Genomic DNA, 21796 nt, shown 5'->3' with positions numbered 1-21796 from the left:
TTCCTTAGAGTGAAATTTCTGGATCAAAGATTGTATAATAATCTCTTTTAAGGCTTTTAAACTGTGTTGTTAAAACTTTCTCACAATTTAAAAAATCTTCTAGCAGCATCAGGGTCACTTGTTAACCAATATAGCAGTTTTGTGTGACTGAGAGAATCTCCTTTTCAGTGTAGATGGCATCTGCAACAGGGCCACAGTTTGGCTAGTAAAGAATGGGCTGGCTGTCAGTCTCCTTTGATTCCCTTGCTGTGTTCTTGGTGAAGGTACAGTTGCACAAGTGTCTGTATAGTGGCCTTGAGCAGTGTGTGAGAGTACTCGAGTGCCTACACTCCCATCCTGTTAGTGTTTCAAGACATAGAGGTTACTGAAACTGTGCAGTAGGTAAGGAGAGCCTGGGCTTTGGATGTACACCTAGGCTTCAGTCCCAGTTTTATTTCCTAGTTCTTTAACTTGATCAAGTTAAGTCCTCTAAATTTTAGTTCCCTTAACTGCAAATAGGGATAATTATAGTACTTTTGTCACTGGGTAGTTGTAAGGATTAGATGAGAAAATGTATTAGGTTAAACCTTATGAAATTGCCATTTTCATGTGGTTCAACTTGAATATGTTAGGCCCTTAGCATAGTGCCTGAGATGTGAGAAGTATTCCATAAAGATTAGTCATTCATATATTTATTCTTGTTGTCATTATTATTTAAATTATGCTTTAATTTGTTATAAATTGTTTCCTTAGTGGGTACCTACATATTTGCTTTAGAATGACCCTTTGTACTTTGTGCTTATTAGTATATTCCCTGGACCACATTTAAAATTTAATCCTATTTTGGAACAAATCTAGGGACTGATAGTGAAAAATGAATTTGAGCGGTTAGAAAAAGCCAGTAGAAAGGATCAATCCAGATTCTCCCCCCACCCCACCCTGTGTAACTTAATTATAACCACATTGAAATAATATTGCTTTTATGAAAGAAGCAATGATTTCTGGTGCATAATAACCTTTTACTACAGAATGCAGTTGTATAATCAAAGAATATGGCTCTATCTCACAGTTAGAGTTGACATGATACACTTGTAACTTTATTTCTTTAGTGTTTTAGATGCAAAAAGTGTCATATAATTCAAAAGCATGATTTCGGCTCTGTTCAGATTTTTTCATATCTTCAGTCAAGAGCCCTTTTTTTCTTCTTAGCAACAGAACAACTTGTTATGTATTAGGAAAATAACCTCAGGGTCTGTTGTGTAGCAAGTGGAAATTACATGAATGTTGTATTACTTTTACAAGCTCCCAGGAGTATTTGAAAGCTTACAGTGTTCTGTTTTGCAGAACACTTGGCCATTTGGGGAAAAAAACTAGCATGTACATAGAAGACAAAAGCCAGCATTCTGGAAGCTGTACATGTTACCTAAGTGTTTACCCAGATTCTCCCTTGAGGATAAAGTGGACAAAAGTTAAATATGTTAGCCAGAAGAATTTTAGTTTGTAGGTTCTAAATGTGACTAGTATCAGATATTTGATCCTAATTATTATCTTTTAAATATGTGATATATTTTATGTTTAACTGCTCCCCATTCTTTGTCTTGTACCACATGCCCCCTCTAGCCCTCAAGTGCATTCACATACATACCCTCATTTAACTAATTTTGATGAAATTTCAGGCCTAGTCTTGTAGTATTCTCAAAATTTTCTGTTTTGTACCAGTTGTTTAGGAATAAAGCTCACAGATTCACCCCAGCTTTTGGAGCCCTCTATGGGCTATGCTTCAGTCAAACTCATTCATATTTTCTATTAGTATTTGTAAGTATCATGTGCTGTTACTGAGCTGAGTGCTTAGAGTACTGTGACAGTCCTTGCCTCTTGAGATGGAGATATTCAGATCAGTAATACATATTGAATAATTACTGTGTGAAATACATTATGCTATATGTTACAGTATTAATTTGCTAGGACTTCCTTAACAAAATACCACAGACTGTGTGGCTTAAACTACAGAAATTGATTTACCCATAGTTCTGGAGGCTAAAAGTCCAAAATCAAGGTGTTGGCAGATTTGGTTTCTTCTGAAGCCTCTTTGTTTTCGGAGGCTGCCTTCTTGCTGTGTCCTTACGTGGTCTTTTCTTTGTGTCCATGCACCCCTGGTGTCTCTTGTGTGTGTCCAAATTTCCTCTCCTTATAAGTACACAAGTCAGATTAGATTAGGGCCTGCTCTTATGACCTTCTTTTACCTTGATTACTTCTTTAAAGTCTCTACTCCAAATACAGTAACATTCTGAGATATTGGGGGTTATAGTCTCAACATATGAATTTTGGGGAAGAACACAGTTCAGCCCATAACAGTTAATAAATAAGCTGCAGTCCTTCCTATCTAGAAACTCACTGTTTTATAGGAGTGACAAATATCTAACTATTGGTAATTGTAATAGATTATTAAGGTGTAGAGGTAGCATAGAGGTGGCAGTTTTGAATTTTGTCTTGAGGCAGCAGCAGACGATTGTAATGCAGTTTCATAAGTTGTGTATTAGATACATGTGCAGTGTGAGTAGAGCACAGAGGAGAAGACACTGGAGATGAACAAGATTAAAAAGGGCATTCATCTTAGGCTGAGAAAAGTAGTGTACAAAGGTATTAAAAAAAAAGAGAATATGGCTGGAAAGTAGAGTGTCTGTGGAGGAATAGTGAGAAATTCACTCACTTCTCCACTCACTGAATCTCCATTTACTGAGCATCCATTTATGAAATATTTTCTGTGTGTAAATTGTGTTCAGTGCTGGAGATACGCACCTCTGGCCTGAGAGATGCCTAAAGGCTTCTTAGCGGGGAGTCCTGCAGATAAATAAATGTCATACTAAGTTCCCTATCTTCATTTGATCCTGTGTAAGGATTCCAGAGTTAATTCTCTAGATGATAAGGGGCCACTGGGTGGTTTTGAGACAGAAAGTGATTTGATTTGATTTGCATTTAAGAGTATAGTATTATAGGCAGTATCAAAGGTCAAGGGAATGATGAGATGGAGGTTGGAAGACCAATTAAGATTCACTTGTGGGGAATTCCCTGGCAGTCCAGTGGTTAGGACTCAGCGTGTTCACTGCTGGGGCCCAGGTTCAATCCCTGATCAGGGAACTAAGCTCCCACAAGCTGCGTGGCGTGGCCAAAAAAAAAAAAAAAGATTCACTTGCTATGGCAGCATAGATTGAACATAGGGGGCTTAGTGACCAACCAGTTATGTATGACTGACAGAAATCTAGAATGACATCTGAGTTTTTGTGGTCTGGGTGTTAGGAATCTGACAAGTAAACCAATGGAGGAACATGTTTATGGGCAGTATGCTAAGTTTAATTTTGGATGTGTTAATGTAAGTTACCTCTGGTACACCCAGATAAAATGCAGACATTGTATAGTAGTTGTATATGGGGGTTCAGAGATAGAAGTTTGAGTAAGAGACCTGGTTGGAGTCATAAGTGTATAAGGGTGAATGAGATCACATAGTCAGCATACAGAATGAAAAGAGAGGGGAGCCTAGAAGGAACCCTCCTCAAGGGAATATGGGTCCCAATTCTCAATTTAAGTCTCAGTCTCACTGTTGGTACTTCCAGTACGTTTGTTAAATGTGTTGCCTCTGCTGAGAGTGTGTACATTTGTTCGTTCTTTTTTCTTGTTTTCATTCTTTCTTTTTAAATCAATTTTGTTGAGATGTAAGTTGTATACAAGAAAACCTAGTACATCATTTTTAAAACCATGCTTATCTTTTAAAGTCCCACTTATCCTTCAAGGAATATTAAATGCTATGCACATGAAATTTTTTTCTGATTTCCTTCCAGTTACACGTAATCCCTTCGTCTTGGAATCATAACACTATGTAACTTTTCTGAGACACTTATTCCTTTCTTTTTTTCCTGGAGTGATTACTTATTTACATGTCCTTATCCTGTATTTGAGACTCTAAGCTGATTGAGAACAGGATCTGTATAGACATCTTGTATGGAGCATATTCTTAATAAATGTGACCAGTGAGTAAATTTTATGAATTGTCCTCTTCTTAGATACTAACTGAAGTAGTCTCAGAGTACATAGAAATTATAAAATGGAGACATAATAACATAATGCAGATATGAACTAGTAAATACAGTAAAATTTCTTATTTATGAAATGATTTAGGATGAAAAATCATCCCATAAAAAATCAGTTTTAAAAAAATATTATTAATCTTTCTTAATAATTTTGTTGAAAAAAACCCAGCTAATATAGTTCTGTTCACCAAAATACAAAAGAAACATAGACACATTGAAATAATTGTTACCTTCATAAAAGTAATGATTGTATTAATTTTATTAATACCAATTTATTCTAATAGCCATTACTTTTTATTTATTTTTATTTTTTTTCCTTTTTGCGGTACGCGGGCTTCTCATTGTTGTGGCCTCTCCCGTTGCGGAGCACAGACTCCGGACGCGCAGGCTCAGCGGCCATGGCTCACGGGCCTAGCCGCTCCGCGGCATGTGGGATCTTCCTGGTCCGGGGCACGAACCCGTGTGCCCTGCATCAGCAGGCGGACTCTCAACCACTGCGCCACCAGGGAAGCCCCATTACTTTTTATTGAAGGCAAAACTAGGTGGTAATATCTTTATTTTATAGATATAAGGAGATTGGGTCTCAGAGAGGTTATGTAATTTGTGTACAAACCCACAAATATTATATGGCACAACTGAATGGATTGTGATCTGTCTTAACTTCAAAGCGAGTATATATGGGGTTTTTCTGCTACGCTTATGTTACTTTTAAATTTCATGGATTTAGAGAATCTTAAGATTTTAACGTATGAGACAAAATAAAAGAACTGGTGGTAAATATGTAGCTATTATTCATGTATAATTTTAAAGCAAGGAATTTAAGTCTGGTGGCCATGAGAGGGTCTCTGAACAACTACATACAAAATTGTGTACATGTATACTTTTCCACCTTTATCACAAGCTTATAAGATTCAGGATGACTCCCCTACCCCTCAAAAAGATGAAGATCCAAGATATGGACATATCTTTTAATTTTAATCTGTGAGCTTACAGTTCTATGCTATGTATAAACTTAGACACTGTTCTAAGTTAAGAATGATTAAAAAGAATTGTAATGATAGGCATATTTAAAAAGCATTACCTTGTCAGATGCAGATGCTATTCATTTATTTATTTAGGCGGCTCTGTGTGGCTTGTGGGACCTCATTTCCCTGACCAGGGGTTGAACCTGGGCCCTAAACAGTGAAAGTATGGAGTCATAACCACTGGAACGCCAGGGAATTCCCACAGATGCTCTTTATTGTTTATTTATTTTTTTTCAAAAAAACTTCTTGTTATTAATTTTTTTTTTGGCTGTGTCGGGTGTTTGTTGCGGAGCACGGACTTTCTCTAGTTGCGGCGAGCGGGGGCTACTCTTCGTTGCAGTGCACAGGCTTCTCATTGCGGTGGCTTCTCTCTTGTTGTGGAGCATGGGCTCTAGGTGCGTGGGCTTCAGTAGTTGTGGCACGTGGGCTTAGTTGCTCCGTGGCATGTGTGATCTTCCCAGACCAGGATCCAACCCTGTGTCCCCTGCATTGGCAGGCGGATTCTTAACCACTTTGCCACCAGAGAAGTCCCCACAGATGCTCTTTAGAATAAATTCCTTGTCCTTCAGATCAGTGGGAAATTTTTATGGAATTCTTTTCTTAATTAATTAATTCATTTATTCTTCTCCCCCCTTAAATTGGGGATGGAATGTGGGTGGGAAGCATGTGTTTAGAAAAAAACAAAAAGAAAGATCACTGGGTTATTTTAGAGTACAATGTGCTAGATACATGACCTTTATATTTAATTTTACCTCTTTTTTAGCTTTTTTCAAGCTGAAATGGAAAGCCAGTGGCAGAAAGTTGCTTGGGCTACAAATATCAGCTTGAAAGCATAGCTCCTTCTAAGGATATTCATTGTAGTTTTTAGTTTGTAGTGGTTAAAATTTGAAGGAACTTTAAAGTTCCAACAATAGAGCAATAATTTTGAAAAATTAAGGTTCATCTTTCTTTGGATTGTTACATAACCATTAAAATTTGGTTTTCAAAGAATGTTTTAAAATATCAGGAAACTTCTGATTCTGGCCAAGATGGAGTAAAAGGGACTGAATTTCTCCTTCTGCCTGAAACAATGGAGAAAAAAACCTGAACAAAATATTTGAAAAAACAATTTTGAAGACATTGGATATCAGGAAACGATGGAAATGATCTCTGAAGGATGGGAAACTAACAAGTTGAGCACTACAGTGGCCTGGATAGCTTCCAGACTGTGGTACGGGAAGGAAGAAGCCAGGCAGAGCCTGGAAGTCTCCCTGAATTGCTGGGAATGTAAGGAGGCCAAAGTGGATCAAGTTCTCAGGGCAGGGTACCAGGAAGGAGAAAGCTGCACAGAGAGAGCACTCTGGAGATCTGCAGAAGAGCCTCCTCCAGTCTTTAGCTGAATACTGATCAGCACATATGTGTGAGGAAACTACCTGAGGCCGGAGAAAAAGAGGGAATATTCCTTGATGTTTATATAGGGCTAGCAGTAGTGTAGCGAATAGTTAGAGGTGATAAGCCAACAAGGAGAAAAACTGAATCATAAAACTGTACACAATCCAAAAGAAGTGAGAAAAAAGAGGAAAAAGGGAACAGAGAATGTGGGACAAGTAGAAAGTAAATAGCAAGCATATTAATAATCACATAAATTATATTAAAAGCAAATGATCCCCTAAACCAGGGGTCAACAAACTATAGTCAAACTGACTGCCTGGTTTTGTAAATGAAGTTTTTATAGTTGGAACACAGGCATGCCCATTTGTTTACATGTTGTCTAAGGCTGCTTTTATGCTACAGGGGCGGCTTTGAATACTTGCCAGAGACCTTATGGCTTAAGAAGCCTAAGATATTTACTCTCTGGCCTTATACAGAAAAGCTTGCTGATAGCTGGCTTGAACATCACAAATATAGGCAGAGAGTGTATTTTGGATAAAAAAGCAAGACCCAACCATATGCTCCCTACAAGAAACCCACTTGATGAGACTGATACTGTACCTACTGCACTAATGAGGTTCCTTTACAAGAAACCCACTTTCTTGTTTGTTTATTTAAGGTTATTAAAAAAAAACCTTTTTCATTCATTCATTTTCCTCCCATATACTTTTTAAAAACTTGAGGCATAGCTGATTTATAGTATTATACAACTAATGAGTCAAAATTCTTATAGATTATACTCCATTTAAAGTTATATAAAATATTGGCTATATTCCCTTTGCTGTACATTATATCCTGTAGCATACTTGTTTTATACATAGTAGTTTGTACCTCTTAATCCCCTACCCTTACCTTGTCTCTCCCCCTTCCCTCTCTTCACTGGTAACCACTAGTTCTCTATATCTGTGAGTCTGTCTCTGGTTTGTTACATTCATTTGTTTGTTTTATTTTTTAGATTTGACATATAACTGATAACATACAGTATTTGTCTTTCTCTGACTCATTTCACTAAACATAATACCCTACAGGTCTATCCATATTGTCATAAATTGCAAAATTTCATTTTTTTAATGGCTGAGTAGTCCATATATATATATATATATATATTCCATGTGTGTGTGTATGTGTATATATATATGTATGTATATATATATATATCATCTTCCTTATCCATTCATCTGTTGATGGACACTTATGTTGCTTCTGTATCTTGGCTATTGTAAATAATGCTGCTATTAACATTGGGGTGCATATAGCTTTTTGAATTAGTTTTTTTTTTTTTTTTTTACAAGAAACCCACTTTTTTTTTTTTTTTGCAGTACGTGGGCCTCTCACTGTTGTGGCCTCTCCCGTTGCAGAGCACAGGCTCTGGACGTGCAGGCCCAGCGGTCATGGCTCACGGGCCCAGCCGCTCCGTGGCATGTGGGATCCTCCCGGACCGGGGCACGAACCCGTGTCCCCTGCATCAGCAGGCGGACTCTCAACCACTGCGCCACCAGGGAAGCCCCCCACTTTAAATATAAAGCTACAAATAGATTAAAAGCATGAAATACCATAATCATACCAAGTTGGAGTGATTATATAAATATCAAAGTTGATTTCAGGCCAAAGATACCTGGGTTAAAGAAGATTATTTCATAGTTATCAAGTACACATAATAATTCTAAATATTTATTGCTTCTGAAACAGCTTTAAAATTCGTGAAGCAAAAATTGATAGAACTACAAGGAAGAATAGAGAAATTCGTAATTTCTTGGAGACTTAAATATCCCTCTCTTAAAACTAGATAAGGCTAGTACACAGAAAGTCAGTAAAGATATAGAAGACTTGAACGACCCTATCCATCAACTTTATCTAAGTGATATTTATAGAACACTTTTCCCAATGGCAACATATATACACATTATTTTCAAGTGCACTGGAATGTTCACCAAGATAGAACATATTCTGGGCCACAGAATGAGTCTTATTAAATATAAAAGGATTCAAGTCATACAAAGTATGTTCTTTGACCATAGTGGAATTAAATTAGAAATCAATAACAAAAGGTTATTTGGAAAAGATATTTGGAAACTAAATACCACGCTTCTAAATAACTCCATGGATCAAGGAAGAAATCAAAAGAGAAGTTTAAAAATTATTAAAGTGGATAAAATGAAAATATAAAAACTTACAAGGTACAGCTAATGCATTACTTAGGTGGAAATTTATAGCACTAAATACTTAAATTAGAAAAGAAGAAAAGTCTCAAATCACTGACCTGAGCTCCCAACTTGAGAAACTAGGAAACAGAGAGCAAATGAAACCCAAAGTAAGCAAAAGAAAGGAAATAATAAAGATTTGAGCAGATCAATAAAATAGTAAACAGGAAAAAAAATTGAGAAAACCAAGGAAACCCAAAGCTGGTTCTTTTAGAAGATTGGTAATTGATAAATCTCTAGTGGGGCTGGTCAGGATAACGAGAAGTCACAAATTACCATTAACAAGAATGAAGGAGGTAACATTACTACATATTCTGCAGATATTAAGAGAACAGTAAGGGAACATTATGAACACCTTTATGCCAATACATTTGACAACTTCGGTAAATTGGATAAATTTGTTGAAAGACAAAAAAAAAGCTCATGAAAGAAGAAATGTATAATGTGAATAGGTAATTCTTTTTCTATTAAAGAAATTGAACTAACAGTTAAAAACATTCCCATTAAGAAAGCTTCAGGCCTGGATGCCTTCACTGGTTAATTTTACTGAACATTTAGGGAAAAAAATAATACCAGTTCTACACAAACTTTTCCAGAAAATTGAAGTGGAGAGAATTCTTTCCAACCTAGTCTATAAAGTTAACATTACTCTGAAAAAGATATTACAAGGGGAAAAAAGAAAAAAGACCAAATAAACTATAGACCCGTATCCCTCATGAACATAAACAAAATTTTGGCAAGTTACATCCAATATGTTAAAAAGATAATACCTTGTGATTAAGTAGGGTTTATTCCTGCTTGAATATGCAAGGAATGCAAGATAGGTTTAAAATTTGAAAACCAATCGATGTAAGTCACTGTATTAACAGACTAAGAAATGATTATCTCAGTCAGTGCACAAAAACATTTGACAAATCCAGTAGGTATTCCTGAGTACAAAGTGTAAGCAAACGAGGAGTAGAAAGGACCATCCTCAGTCTGATTAAGGATATCTACAAATAGCCTACAGTTCACATCATACTTAATGACAGAAGACTAAATTCTTCCCCTTAAGATCAAGAACATGGCAAAGATGTCCACTTTTACCACTTCTACCCAACATTATACTGAAGCTTCCAGCAAGTGCAGTAAGGTAAGAAAAAGAAATAAGAGGCATCTAGTTTGGGAATGAAGAAGTAAAACTATCTTCATTTGTAGACAACATGATGTCTACATAGAAAATCCTATGGAATTTGCAAAGACACTGTTAGAACTAGCAAGTGTGTTTAGTGAGGTTGCAGGATACAAGATCAATATACAAAACTCAGTTGTATTTATGGAAATACAATACTAGCCCCAAACAATAGCAAATTGAAATTTTAAATTACTATTTACATTAACATGAAAAAACATGAGATGTTGATAAATCTGACAAAAGACAGGCAAGACCTATACATTGAAAACTACAAAGCATTGCTGAGAAAAATTAAAGAGAACCTAAATAGACTGAGAGATATATTGTGTTCATGGATTGGGAGACTCAACGTTGTGAAGATGTCAGTTCTCAAATTGAACCACCTCATTTGGAATTCCAGAAGGCATTTTATAGAAGTGGACAAGGTGATTCTAAAATTCATATGAAAATGGAAAGGATCTAAAATAGTCAAAACAGCTTTGTAAAGTAAAAACAGAGTTGGAGGACTTAAAGTTAGGGTAATCAAGACATAAATTTAGGGTAATCTAGACAGTGTAATATTGGCATAAAGAATGACAAATAGAGGGCTTCCCTGGTGACGCAGTGGTTGAGAGTCCGCCTGCCGATGCAGGGGACACGGGTTCATGCCCTAGTCTGGGAAGATCCCACATGCCGCGGAGCTGCTAGGTCCGTGAGCCATGGCCGCTGAGCCTGCGCGTCCGGAGCTTGTGCTCCGCAACGGGAGAGGCCACAACAGTAAGAGGCCCACGGACCGCAAAAAAAAAAAAAGAATGACAAATAGAGCAATGGACTAATATGGAGTCCTGAAAGGGACCCACACATATAGAGTCAGTGGCATTTTGACAAAGGTATAAAGTCAGTGCAGTGGAGAAAGTAGTCTTTTCAACAAACAGTGCTAGAACAATTGGATATAAGTATGCAAAAAAAAGACCTCTTATCTATATAAAGAATCTCAATGGATAATATACCTTAAATATAAAAGCTATCTTGTATCCAGACTATTAAAAGAATTCTCAGAATTTAATAATAAGGGACTTCCCTGGTGGCACAGTGGTTAAGAATCTGCCTGCCAATGCAGGGTATACGGGTTCGAGCCCTGGTCTGGGAACATCCCACATGCCGTGGAGCAACTAAGCCCAAGCGCCACAACTACTGAGCCTGCACTCCAGAGCCTGCAAGCCACAACTACTGAAGCCTGCACGCCTAGAGCCCATGCTCTGCAACGAGAGAAGCCACCGCAGTGCGAAGCCCGCGCACTGCAATGAAGAGTAGCCCCCGCTTGCTGCAACTAGAGAAAGCTGACGTGAAGCAACGAAGACCAAACGCAGCCAAAAATAAATAAATAAGTTTATTTTAAAAATTTAATAATAAGAAAACAACCCAATTAAAATAATAGGTATAAGATTTGAAGACACTTCACCAAAGATGATATACAGAGGGAAAATAAGAACATGAAGATATACTCAACTTCATTAATCTTTAACAAAATGCAAATCAAAAGCATAATGACATACCACTAAACACCTATAAGAATGTCTAAAATTAAAAAGACTGATCATACCAAGTGTTGACACTTGGAACTGGAATATAGGAATATAAAATGGTACAACTTTGAAAAAGCTTGGCAGTTTTAAGATTGTTAAACATACATACACCCATTGTTGAGCTAGCCATTCCACTCTTAAATATTAACTCAAGGGAAATGAAAGCATATGTCCATATAAAGACTTGTTTATGAATATTTGTGTAACACTGTTTATAATTGCCAAAACCCAGAACCATCCCTAATGTCCCATCAACATGTGAATGGATAAATTGTGTTATATCCAATAGTGGAGTACTACTCAGCAATAAAAAGGAATGGAGTGTTGATGCATACAATGCAATAGGTTTTTTTAAAAAATTAATTTTTTATTGAAGTGTAGTTGCTATACAATATTATATAAAACAATAGGTATTAATGTCAAAATAATTATGGCAAGTAAAAGAATCCAGACAAAAAAAGAATATATACTTTATAACCCATTTATATATGTATTTATAAATATGTTAGAATTATATATACATTAATATATAGAGATATATATGCGATTCAATATATATTATAGTGTACATAATTATAGAAAATATGAAGTAATCTATGGTAACAGTAAACAAACAGATCTGTGGTTCCCTGGGAATGGAGGGTTGTGTAAAGAGTGAAAGGAAGGATGACAGAGGGGCACAAGGAGACTTTTGGTGATGGTGGATATATTCATTATCTTGATATAATGATGATGTTATGGATTTGTACTTATGTCAAAGCATATCACAATGTATACTTCAAATATGTGCAGTTTATTATATGTCTCTTATGCCATAATCTTTTTTCTTTTTTTTAAGGCTTAGGGAAGTACAAAATTTTAAATAATAAATACAGATTACACATTGTGGCTTTTGGTCATAAATTGTCTAGATCTATATTCATTTGCCTACATGATATCTCCACTTGGATTTTTTTTTTGAATTATATTTTACTTATTTTTTTATACAGCAAGTTCTTCTTAGTCATCAATTTAATACACATCAGTGTATACATGTCAATCCCAATCTCCCAATTAATCACACCACCACCCCCACCCGCTGCCGCTTTCCCCGCTTAGTGTCCATACGTTTGTTCTCTACATCTGTGTCTCAATTTCTGTCCTGCAAACTGGTTCATCTGTACCATTTTTCTAGGTTCCACATGTATGCGTTAATATATGATATTTGTTTTTCTCTTTCTGACTTACTTCACTCTGTATGACAGACTCTAGGTCCATCCACGTCTCAACAAATGACCCAGTTTTGTTCCTTTTTATGGCTGAGTAATATTCAATTGTATATATGTACCACATCATCTTTATCCATTCGTCTGTCTATGGGCATTTAAATTGCTTCCATGACCTGGCTATTGTAAATAGTGCTGCAGTGAACATTGGGGTGCATGTGTCTTTTTGAATTATGGTTTTCTCAGGGTATATGCCCAGTAGTGGGATTGCTGGGTCATATGGTAATTATATTTTTTAGTTTTTTAAGGAACCTCCATACTGTTCTCCATAGTGGCTGTATCAATTTACATTCCCACCAACAGTGCAGGAGGGTTCCCATTTCTCCACACCCTCTCCAGCATTTGTTGTTTGTAGATTTTCTGATGATGCCCATTCTGACTGGTGTGAGGTGATACCTCATTGTAGTTTTGATTTGCATTTCTCTAATAATTAGTGATGTTGAGCAGCTTTTCGTGTGCTTGTTGGCCATATGTATGTCTTCTTTGGAGAAATGTCTATTTAGGTATTCTGCCCATTTTTGGATTGGGTTGTTTGTTTTCTTAATATTGAGCTGCATGAGCTGTTTATATATTTTGGAGATTAATCCTTTGTCCGTTGATTCGTTTGCAAATATTTTCTCTCATTCTGAGGGTTGTCTTTTTGTCTTGTTTATGGTTTCCTTTGCTGTGCAAAAGCTTTGAAGTTTCATTAGATCCCATTTGTTTATTTTTGTTTTTATTTCCATTACTCTAGGAGGTGGATCAAAAAAGATCTTGCTGTGATTTATGTCAAAGAGTGTTCTTCCTATGTTTTCCTCTAAGAGTTTTATAGTATCCAGTCTTACATTTAGGTCTCTAATCCATTTTGAGTTTATTTTTGTGTATGGTGTTAGGGAGTGTTCTAATTTCATTCTTTTACATGTAGGGATCCAGTTTTCCCAGCACCACTTATTGAAGAGACTGTGTTTTCTCCATTTTATATCCTTGCCTCCTTTGTCATAGATTAGTTGACCATAGGTGCCTGGGTTTATCTCTGGGCTTTCTATCTTGTTCCTATGATCTATGTTTCTGTTTTTGTGCCAGTACCGTATTGTCTTGATTATTGTAGCTTTGTATATAGTCTGAAGTCAGGGAGTCTGATTCCTCCAGCTCCCTTTTTTCCCCTCAAGATTGCTTGGGCTATTTGGGGTCTTTTGTGTCTCGATACACATTTTAAGATTTTTTGTTCTAGTTCTGTGAAAAATGCCATTGGTAATTTGATCAGGATTGCATTGAATCTGTAGATAGCTTTGGGTAGTATAGTCATTTTCACAACATTGATTCTTCCGGTCCAAGAACATGGTATATCGCTCCATCTGTTTGTATCATCTTTAATTTCCTTCATCAGTGTCTTACAGTTTTCTGCATACAGGTCTTTTGTCTCCCTAGATAGGTTTATTCCTAGGTATTTTATTCGTTTTGTTGCAGTGGTAAATGGGAGTGTTTCCTTAATTTCTCTTTCAGATTTTTCATCATTAGTTTATAGGAATGCAAGAGACTTCTGTGCATTAATTTTGTATCCTGCAACTTTACCAACTTCATTGATTAGCTCTAGTAGTTTTCTGGTGGCATCTTTAGGATTCTCTATCTATGGTTATTTGTCATTTTTCCCTTGCTGCTTTCAATAATTTTTCTTTGTCTTTAATTTTTGCCAATTTGATTACTATGTGTCTTGGCATGTTTCTCCTTGAGTTTATCCTGTATGGGACTCGCTGCGCTTCCTGGACTTGGGTGGCTGTTTCCTTTCCCATGTTAAGGAAGTTTTCGACTATAATATCTTCAAATATTTTCGCTGGTCCTTTCTCTCTCTCTTCTCCTTCTGGGACCCCTATAATGCGAATGTTGTTGCATTTAATGTTGGCGCAGAGGTCTCTTAGGCTGTCTTCATTTCTTTTCATTCTTTTTTCTTTATTCTGTTCTGCAGCGGTGAATTCCACCATTCTGTCTTCCAGGTCACTTATCCGTTCTTCTGCCTCAGTTATTCTGCTGTTGATTCCTTCTAGTGTAATTTTCATTTCAGTTATTGTATTGTTCATCTCTGTTTCTTTGTTCTTTAATTCTTCTAGGTCTTTGTTAAACATTTCTTGCATCTTCTCAATCTTTGCCTCCATTCTTTTTCCGAGGTCCTGGATCATCTTCACTACCATTATTCTGAATTCTTTTTCTGGAAGGTTGCCTATCTCCACTCCATTTAGTAGTTTTTCTGGGGTTTTATCTTGTTCCTTCATCTTGTACATAGCCCTCTGCCTTTTCATCTTGTCTGTCTTTCTGTGAGTGTGGTTTTTGTTCCACAGGCTGCAGGATTATAGTTCTTCTTGCTTCTTCTGTCTGCCCTCTGGTGGATGAGGCTATCTAAGAGGCTTGTGCAAGTTTCCTGATGGGAGGGACTGGTGGTGGGTAGAGCTGACTGTTGCTCTAGTGGGCAGAGCTCAGTAAAACTTTAATCTGCTTGACTGCTGATGGCTGGGACTGGGTTCCCTCCCTGTTGGTTGTTTGGCCTGAGGCGACCCAACACTGGAGCCTACCTGGGCTCTTTGTTGGGGCTAATGGCGGACTCTGGGAGGGCTCACGCCAAGGAGTTCTTCCCAGAACTTCTGCTGCCAGTGTCCTTGTCCCCACGGTGAGCCACAGCCACCCCCTGCCTCTGCAGGAGACCCTACAACACTAGCAGGTAGGTCTGGTTCAGTCTCCCCTGGGGTCACGCTTCCTTCCCCTGGGTCCCGATGCGCACACTACTTTGTGTGTGTGCTCCAAGAGTGGAGTCTCTGTTTCCCCCAGTCCTGTCGAAGTCCTGCAATCAAATCCCGCTGGCCTTCAAAGTCTGATTCTCTAGGAATTCCTCCTCCCGTTGCTGGACCCCGAGTTTGGGAACCTGACATGGGGCTCAGAACCTTCACTCCAGTGGGTGGACTTCTGTGGTATAAGTGTTCTCCAGTCTGTGAGTCACCCACCCAGCAGTTATGGGATTTGATTTTACTGTGATTGCACCCCTCCTACCGTCTCACTGTGGCTTCTCCCTTGTCTTTGGATGTGGGGTATCTTTTTTGGTGAGTTCCAGTGTCTTCCTGTCAATGATTGTCCAGCAGCTAGTTGTGATTCTGGTGTTCTCACAAGAGGGAGTGAGAGCATGTCCTTCCACTCTGCCATCTTGGCTCAGGCTCTCTTAGATATTTTTTAGTCATGTCAAAACTAAACTCTTTAAACTAGCACAAATCTCTAACTTCTTTTCCTACTTCCTTTCTAATTATACTCTAGGATTTTTTTTTTAATTTTTATTTTTGTAAGCAGTACTTCCATCCTCCCATTTTTCATGCAGGAAGCTAGGGAATCTTCCCTGATGCTTATCTCATCCCCTGCTTTACCACCAAGTTGTGTCACTGAGAACACATTTCAAAGCTGTAGTCTTCCTTTCCTTCACTACCACCACCATTACCTGGTTCAGTTCTCTCTTCTCTTTTCACTAAAAAGAGCCTTCCGATTATACTCCCTGGTTTTATGCCTGACCCTCTCAATCCAGTCTCTAGGGAACAGCCAGAGAGATCTTTCAAAGATGAGCATTTAAATCATGTAATTTCTCTGCTTGGACGTTTTCAATGACTTTTCATTGCTCTTGGGATAAGATCTAAAATCCTTTGAATTTGGTCAGATTCCCGTTTGCCTCTTGCTTATTGTGTTGTAATCACATAGGCTACCTTTCAGTTTCTTAAATTTCCAAGTTTTTTTTTTTTTTTTTTTTTTTTTGCGGTTCGCGGGCCTCTCACTGTTGTGGCCTCTCCCATTGCGGAGCACAGGCTCCGGACGTGCAGGCTCAGCAGCCATGGCTCACGGGCCCAGCTGCTCCACAGCATGTGGGATCTTCCTGGACCAGGGCACGAACCCGCGTCCCCTACATTGGCAGGCGGACTCTCAACCACTGCGCCACCAGGGAAGCCCTCCAAGATCTTTTTACTCCAGAACCTTCTCACATGGTATTTTCTGAACCTGCACTGGTTTTTCCCTTTGTCAGTGGCTACCCCAATGCATGCTTTAAGTCTCAGCTTAAATGCCACTAATTCAGAGAAGTCTTTCCTGACTTGCCCATTCAAAATTGGTATCCACACCAGTATCCTGTAGGTTTTCATCATAGCTGTTACAGGTTTTTTGGGGGGTGAGGGAGGGGTAGGAGGAGGTGTTTATATGTGTATATGAGATTATTTGGTAAAATACCTCTTTCCTATACTATTCTGAAAAGCTCCTTGAAAGTGGAGACCTGTCTGTTTTGTTCACTACTGTGTAGCCATCACCTGACTTACTTCCTGGTACAATTGACAATATTTATTGAGTGAAAATTTAGAGAAAATACATTGGAAGGAAATATACCAGTGGGTTGCTTTTTGAGTGCTGCGTGTTTGTTTTTATAAGATTTCTACAGTGAACTATTAGACTTTCTAATAAGAAAAGTTATAAATAAAATACATCTTTATACTTTTTGTCTTTACTAGAGATGAAAAAGCAGATGTTATTTTGTGACTTAGATGCTAGTGCTAAATTCTGTTACAAATTAAGTGACCTTGATATATTAACTTGACTTTTAATATCTTGGAGTTGCACAGCTCTAGGGAGCACTGTTTATGCATATTGTTAGTTAATGAGGACTTCTCTGTTAGTGTAAAGCAGAGACTCTTCTTTTAGTAGCAATTTTAGATATAATTTACCTAGAACAGAGTATGCACTTCTCTCCTAGGTCTACCTGCAATTTATGTCATCTTGCATTCTTATCTTAGAGTGCCTTATTGTATTTGTCTGTTTCTGTCACAATTTTTTAATCAGTCACCCTTAATTTAGCATAGTTTTGACCAGTTCTGTCTCGTGGAGAAAACTATGTAAGGTTTTCTGAAATCTCAGTATCTATCCATGGTAGCTCTGGTGCTGGACATACGGTGAATATCCTGTAAATCTTTTAAAAATTTTTATTGAATGTCATACATTTTTGAAAAATATAAAATAAAGCCATATCTTTGAGGTAATGATTTGTTAAGTAGGCTTAGTACTTTGAAGTTCTAAAAGTATAGTTCTCAGCGGATTGTCAACTTGATTGAGTAGCCTATTATATTTATTTTTTGCTCATCATTTAAATGAGCTTGCTTCTTAGCTAGAAATGCTTTTCAGGTTTTTTAATTAATTATTTTGATAAAGCCTTTTTAAAAAAATTTTTGTTGGCTGAGTTGAGTCTGTGGCTGTGCGTGGGCTTTTTCTAGTTGTGGCGAGCAGGGGGCTGCTCTTCGTTGAGGTGCCCAGGCTTCTCATTGCAGTCACAGTTTTATTTAAATGTTTGTGTTCCTTTTCTTTTTAAGATGCCCTTTGTTCATGTTATTTCACTTATATGTATAATAAATGTATTCCAACTTTTTAACAGATAAAATAATTAGGCACAGGGCTTGTACCCTGAAGGACACTGCGCATGCCATCATTGCAGCTGAATTGGATCCAGAATTTAATAAACTCTGTGAAGAAATTAAGGAAGCAAGAACAAAAAGAGGTAAGTTATAGAAATGAACTTGCTACTGAAGAGTAAGAGGTCATTGAATGTCATTGAATGGTGTTTCTTTACAGTTGCTGGTATTATGAAAATGTATTTTGAGGCCCATCCTTAATTTCTGATACGAAAATGTGTCATGTAAATTCTCAAAGATGTTTTAAAATTTTACTTTCTATAACAGTTTTAGTGCAGATTACAGAAATAAAGTACTTCTTAGTGAAATTTCTTTTGCAGGCATATATCTTTAATTATGGATTTCTGTTCTTAAAGGATTTAGGTAGGCTTTCATATTTGAAGAGGGTTTATTTTCATCAGTTTATATCTAATACCGATACTTAAAAACTTTTTTTAGGAATACTTTTTTTTATAAACCTATTGGAATTTATGTGCAATTTTGTTAGTATAAACACAGAATTAGCAGATGTGTTTTGTTCATTCTATATATAATCCTGTCCTTGAGGAACTCACACTTTAGTAGGAGAGAGTAAGTGTAAAACAAATCGAGTATAGTGTGGCATATGCACTGATTGAAGCATGTTCATAGCACAGAGGAGAGACGTCCTGGTAGGAAACCCAGCATTTTGATCAGAGTTTGGAGAATGAATATAGAAGTGCTGTCTCTAGTGAAGTAGTGGAAGGGAGGCAGTGACGGAGAAGGAGGAGGTATTGTAAGCACAGCACACTACGTATACAGGCGCAGAGACGTGAAATAACGTGGTGTATCGGAAAAACTGCAAACTGTTTGGTATTGCTAAAGATGTACAGAATGGTGGGAAACAGAGCTCGGAAGGTGAGCTGGGTCCAGGACACTGAAGTTGTGAAGACGCTTTTCTTCTGCCTTAGAGAGGCCTTCCCTGGCCACCTAATCTTATTAGGCTCTGGTCACCATAGCACTTGGCATTTTGTTACTGTTGTTGTCTCTCTCCTCCTTATTTAGAATATAAGTGCTGTGAATGTCTTATTCATAGCTCTACTGCAGTCCCTAGAACTATCTCTGGTATACAACAGGCTTTTTATAAATATTTGAATGAATCAATGTCATGCTAAGGAGCTTGGACTTTATCCTGTAGGTCTATGTTTTTTAAAATGTGTTTGTGTTTATTACCCACATCAGCTTAGAACTACTGAATTAGATTCTCTGAGAATAGTAAGGCCGAGAAATCTGCGCTTCAGCAAACTCAAGTGGTTTTTATGTACACTAAAGTTTGAGAACAATTGCCATAGTCAGTAGGATTCATAGAAGTATTTGACACAGTGGAATGGCTTGGTAAATTGCTCTGGCAGCAGGAAAATAGCAAGGTCTCAATGTGGCTGGGTAGGAGGATGAGAGACCAGTTAAAAAGCTGTTGGAGCCAGTTTTGAAAACATTTTTGCAGTTTCTAAAAAGTTAAGCATAATATTTACCATACGACCCAGCGATTCTACTCCTAGGGATCTACCCAAGAGAGGTGAAAACATATGTCCATATAAAGACTTGCACCTGAATGTTCATGGCAGTATTCACAACAATTAAAAACTGGAAACAACCCAAATGTCCGTCAACTGATGAATGGGTAAACAAAACAGGGTATATTGTACAGTGACGTACTGCTCAGCTATAAAAAGGAATAAGATACTGATACATGGTACAGCATGGATGAACTTTATAAATGTTATGCTAAGTGAAAGAAGGCAGTCACAAGAGAACACATATTGCATGATTCCATTTATATGAAATGCTCACAAAAGGCAAGTCTATAGCGACAAAAAGTGGACTAGTGGTTGCCTGGAACAGTTACCTAAATTGGATTGCTGTGGTGATTGCACAGCTCTGTAAATTCACTAAAAATCACTGAATCGTACGCTTAAAATGAGTGATTTTTATGTTGTGTAAATTGTACCTCAATAAAGCTTTTGGTGGGGGGAGGGCTGTTGGAGTAGTCCAGAGTTTTAATTAGTGAAGTGGGAATGAAGGTAGGATTAACATGAGAGAGATGCAGCTGCAGGGGTGGAGGGCATTGTGAAGGAAAGGAAGAGGCAAAATTGGCTGCCATGTTACTGGTTTAATGACGTAAGTAGATGCTAACACCACCAGTAGAGAGAGGGAATGTATAAGGACAGGGTTTTTTGGTGGGAAAAGAGAAAGCAGTTATCTTTAATTCGACCCATCTCTAGGATATCCAGCTGGTGATACTAAGTAGGCAACTGATATGAATCAGAAGCTCAAGAGAGTTTTGGACTACAGGTGTAATTTGGGAATAATTATATAATGCCAGTAGGAGCTGAAGGCATGAATATTTGTGGTGGAAGGTGTAGATTAAAGTGAGAAGAAAAGGGATTCCAGAGACACAGCCCTTAGAGACGTTTAAGGAAGGCAACATGTAAGGATGGCATAGAAGAAAGAAGTCTAGTAAAGAGAATTGAGATGGAATGGTTATTTTTATGAAGGTCAGTGCACGAAAACCAAACTTATGCAGTGTGGTGTGACAGCCAGCTGATGTCAGATGGAAACAGTTCATATGAATGGGGTTCAGTGGCCCAATATATGCTTATACTTTCTAAGATGGCAGAAATCATGACTTTTAGACTATATATAATCTTACTGCCTCACAGTCATAAAAATGTGAAATGTATCCCTCTGCAAAGTACAATGAATAAACACAGGGCCCTTTGGGGATTAAGTGTAAACAAGCATGGCCTGCCATTTTATTTTTATGATTTTATATGATTTTATATCTAGTTTCCCATCTTAAAAGATACTATTTCATCCGAATTACAAACTGTCCAAGTATAATTAATGACTTTAAAATTCAGTTTTGTATTTCAGACTTTTTTTTTAACCTTGTTGGTTTATGTAGCTGGGAATATTTAAATAGGTATCGCTTATCTTCTGCTTGCAGGCTTATCGGTAACAACAGAACAAATAAATCCTCACGGTACTGGAGCTCGAAAGACGGAAACTAGAGTTGAAGAGGCATTTCGGCACAAACAAAGAAATCCAATGGATATCTGGCACAGCTCTGCAAATAAATGTGCATGTGAGTATTTGAGATCATGTTATCCAGTAGTGGGAACAGCTGCGAATGAGGCAGATGTGTTAGGAATTGGGCACATACACCAAAGGGCTGCTAAGAGCTTGTGGGGTAAAATGCTGAATCAGAATACATTTCTTTAACCTTATTTGCTTTTCTCCTATCTCCATTCAGTGCTTGCTGTTGTAATTGAACTAGATTTGAATATCTTCAGTTTTCAACTTTGGTTTTTAGATAGAGATGTGGAGCCAGTAGATTTTTTTTATCCATCCCGCCTCCAACCCCTTGCTGTATGTTATGCAGAATGTTCTTGTTATGGTGGGAAATGGAAACTCCGGCTTAGGAGAGTGACTGAATTGACAGCACGAAGTTGATTTTTCTGAGAAAAATCTGTGTAGCCTTCTTTAACTGGTTTTGTTTAAGTCAGATGTATTTAGAGGGGGATAATTCAGTGTTCTGGGTTCTCCTCACTTTTCCATTCATGGTGATCTGTAAAATTTCTAAAAGACAAATGTTAATAAACACAGCATCTTCCTAACGTAATC

The 21796-nt window shown here is 37.5% G+C and overlaps 1 protein-coding gene across 4 annotated transcripts in view; it reads left to right on the top strand.

Moving 5' to 3' along the window:
• The window catches only part of ATAD2B (ATPase family AAA domain containing 2B), a 165942-nt gene that overhangs the window by 131264 nt on the left and 12882 nt on the right, over positions 1–21796 (top strand). For all 4 annotated transcript variants that reach the window (XM_082642078.1, XM_082642076.1, XM_082642075.1 and 1 more), the window contains exons 23-24: positions 18118–18240; positions 21120–21257. In XM_082642078.1, the coding sequence (XP_082498204.1) occupies positions 18118–18240; positions 21120–21257 (261 nt within the window). The remainder of the gene's footprint in view (positions 1–18117; positions 18241–21119; positions 21258–21796) is intronic.

Source organism: Mesoplodon mirus, assembly GCF_964341445.2.
Source record: "Mesoplodon mirus genome assembly, chromosome: 14".
Classification (NCBI taxonomy): domain Eukaryota; kingdom Metazoa; phylum Chordata; class Mammalia; order Artiodactyla; family Ziphiidae; genus Mesoplodon; species Mesoplodon mirus.
The sequence above is the reverse complement of the archived record's forward strand: the minus strand, read 5'-3'. Positions and strand labels throughout refer to the sequence as shown.